We start from the raw sequence: 3,095 nt of genomic DNA, 5'->3' as shown, positions 1-3,095 counted from the left end.
CAGTTACTGCACAAGAATCCAAGTATTTCATGGAAACAGTGATGGTTATTTACTAACTCCACATCTTTGCCAAATGGACCACTGAGAGAAAAGAGTTCCCAGCAATTAAATTTTCATTTTCTGAAGCATTGAGCAAGCTATGCTGATGGAGTCTCCCTCCCAAGCACTGACAGATGTTCTCTTGACTATTCACTTGCTTCACCCAAAAATAAGAAATGCAATTGAAATTGTAACATCAGAGTTCCTCTTGGTCTGATCATATCAAAGAAGGTTTCAAAACCAACTCCTCCACCAACAGAACTGCTCTGTGAGACTGCACCTCAGTCTCCCTGTGTCATTTCTTGGCTGCTCTGGCACCTGTAGTGCCTTTCATGCCCAGCGACCTGAGCAGCTCAGCACCTTCCCAAGCTTCAAAGGCCTTGGCAAAAGAGTGGTTTCTGTCACTCAGAAAATGTAGTTCTCTTTGTAGATTCCCTGGATAATCCTATTAGTTCTCAAAATACAAACTGCAGTAAACTCAGCCTGATAACTGGAGCTGGTGTCAGATCTAAATCAGGAATGCAAAGGTAAGAAAAAGTGGCAGAGAATAGAAGAAAATACACATTTTTTTTTAAGAAGAATTTAATAACATCAAGGAACTGGTTAATACAGATTCTCTGAAAGATGACTGCAGAAAGTGTGAATCCAGTGAGAAACAAAGGTATACAAATGTATAATGAGACCCTTAGACCTCTCCAATGACCCCAATAACCAAAGGAACTGAACAAGAAACATTTGTACAATGAATAGCAAGGAACAGAGGGATCAAATGGGAATCACCTGTTCAAAGTGTTGGAGATCTCTCAAAACATCACCAGCAAGGGGATCAGTAAAATCCAGATTTGATATTAAGCACCAGCACAACAGAGTTTGTTGGCAAGGTTCACTCTGCTACTGACTGGATGGTTAAGACACATTGAGGAAAAAACAAGCAACAAACAAAATTGAGTCAATCAAAGCAGAAATAAACCAAGAACTCTGTGTGTGCTTGTGCTTAGCTGTGTGGCAAAAGGACAGTGATTCAGCAAACATTCACATTGCTTAAGGGATTTGCTTCTCCCCTTGTACTGCCACTGATTTTTGCTCAACAGTCTTGATAGTAAATTAGATCCAATGCAAAAGCTGAGGATTTATTCAAATCAGGTGGGAATGGGGAATGATTTAAAGATACCAAGTACCCAAAGGGATGCCTGAGGGGCTGTACTCATCTCATGCTGTCTAAACTTGCCTAATTTGTCAGGAAGATTGATATCAGAGTTCTGCTCAGCCTGGGGGACACCAAGGCCTCTGTGACCCAATGCCATTCCTGAGGGAGCTGGACACAGCCTCCCACCCAGCCCTGCTCAGGAACAAACACTCAGACATGTCCTCAGCCTGCTGGTGGGGGCAAAATCAAATATCTCTTCCAAATTCTTCCACTTCAACCTACCAGCCAGCTTGTGGTGCAAAAGGCTTTGGTAGATGCAGAGATTACCTGGGAATTCAAACAATACAGACACCTGGGTGGTGCTGTGGCATTACCAAGTGACAGCCATGCAGAGGGCATGGGAAGCATTTCAGAGCTGTTCCCACTTTGTCACAGAGAGAATTCAGCTGGTTTCAGTGCTGCTGAGTCAGCCACACACCCTGGGGTGCCTGCTGTCTGCAGCCAAGCCAAGGAGAGGAGGATGGGGGCTCCTGGTGCTGCCTGTGCTGCTCACAAGGGCCTGGAGCTGGACAAGAGTCACAGTGCTTGGGGAAGGTGTGGATGTGGTGAAGGTACCTTTGTGAAAACAGGACTATTTGGGATTACAAGGGCAGCAGTTCCCATGGAAAATCAGTCTGTGTTCAGCTGGTTGCTGTACATCATGAGAGAGGAGGAGGACGCTGCTGGCAGAGCAGTTTTCTCCCTTGTAGATGGTTATCAAGAATGTGTGAGCCTTTCTCTATCAGAAGCCTCTCTGTCTTGCCTAGAAGCTGCAGAATTGGAAAAAAATAAAAAATCTGTGAGGCCACCAAAGAAACTGGTAGATTCCAAAATGCCTGAATTTGTGAAGTCCTCCAGGCACCTCCCCTCTCCCATCTGCTTCTGAGCCACCCCTTTCTCCACCAAGGGGGCAGCTTCAAGGCTCTGCTGTGACCCTGCCCTGGTGCTGTGACCCATCAACTTCTGCCTTAGGGGGGCTCTAGGACAGACCTGAGTCATCACTGGACATTGCACCCCAGGGCAGGACCTCAGGGCAGTCATTACTGGTAAATTTTTTACCCCTCTCATCGATATATCCATTAATCTATTGATGTAACAACAGTGAGACTGGTTTTGTGCTGCCTTTGCTGGGCTGTGCAAGCACTCATGCAACTCCTCCTGAAACAAATTCAGACTTGGAAATTTAATCCTTTGGCTCTGAGAAAGAAACAACCAGCACCAGGGGATGCACTAGTTCAGTAACTGAGAGGAGGCCCAGCCTCAGACATACACAGGGTGCCAAAAACCCTGGAGTCAGGTGGACACAGGATGGAGTGGGAAAGTCATTATGGCAGGTTGAAGAAGTGTCCACAGAGCCATTTCATACTGGTTTGCAAAACAAACTCCCCTCTTGGATGCATTTAGGAAATACTTGTTGTTATTCCAGCTGGCTCTGGAGTGGGCAGGGCTGGGAGAGGGAACCACTCTCCTGAAGGCCCTCTCAGCCCATGCCTGGATGTCCTGGCTGGGACACATCCCTGCCAGGGAAGCTGCACAGCAGTGCCGAGTCTGGGACTGCTCCAAGGGGGGAAGGCTGAGCCCTGTGATTCCTTGGCCCTGCCAGTGCTTCCCCCTTGCTTCAGGAGGAAGCAGTGAGGAAATTCCGTCTGTGCTCATTTTTCACAACAAAGCCACCAGATGGGCACTGCTAGGGCAGCCACGGGAGGAGAGTTCATCCCAGCTGTCAGCCCAGTGAATATCATTAAGAACTGCAGGAACAGCACAATGGAGATGAGATCCAGGAGGAAAACCCTTTATGCTTTTCCCACTTCCAGGCAACACACAATTTGTCAGACTGTACCTTGGCGACGCCTCAGTCGCAAGAAGTAAA

The 3,095-nt window shown here is 47.1% G+C and overlaps 1 protein-coding gene across 1 annotated transcript in view; it reads right to left on the bottom strand.

Annotated features, from left to right (window-relative positions):
• Positions 1-617: 617 nt before the first annotated feature.
• LOC115948281 overlaps positions 618-3,095 on the bottom strand; it is a 10,636-nt gene continuing 8,158 nt past the window's right edge. Inside the window, exon 6 of the mRNA XM_031059977.1 lies at positions 618-1,995. Coding sequence (XP_030915837.1) covers positions 1,989-1,995 — 7 coding nt within the window. The 3' untranslated portion in view covers positions 618-1,988. The remainder of the gene's footprint in view (positions 1,996-3,095) is intronic.

This window comes from Geospiza fortis, unplaced genomic scaffold (assembly GCF_000277835.1).
Source record: "Geospiza fortis unplaced genomic scaffold, GeoFor_1.0 scaffold244, whole genome shotgun sequence".
NCBI classification, from domain to species: domain Eukaryota; kingdom Metazoa; phylum Chordata; class Aves; order Passeriformes; family Thraupidae; genus Geospiza; species Geospiza fortis.
This window is presented reverse-complemented; position numbering and strand designations above follow the sequence as displayed.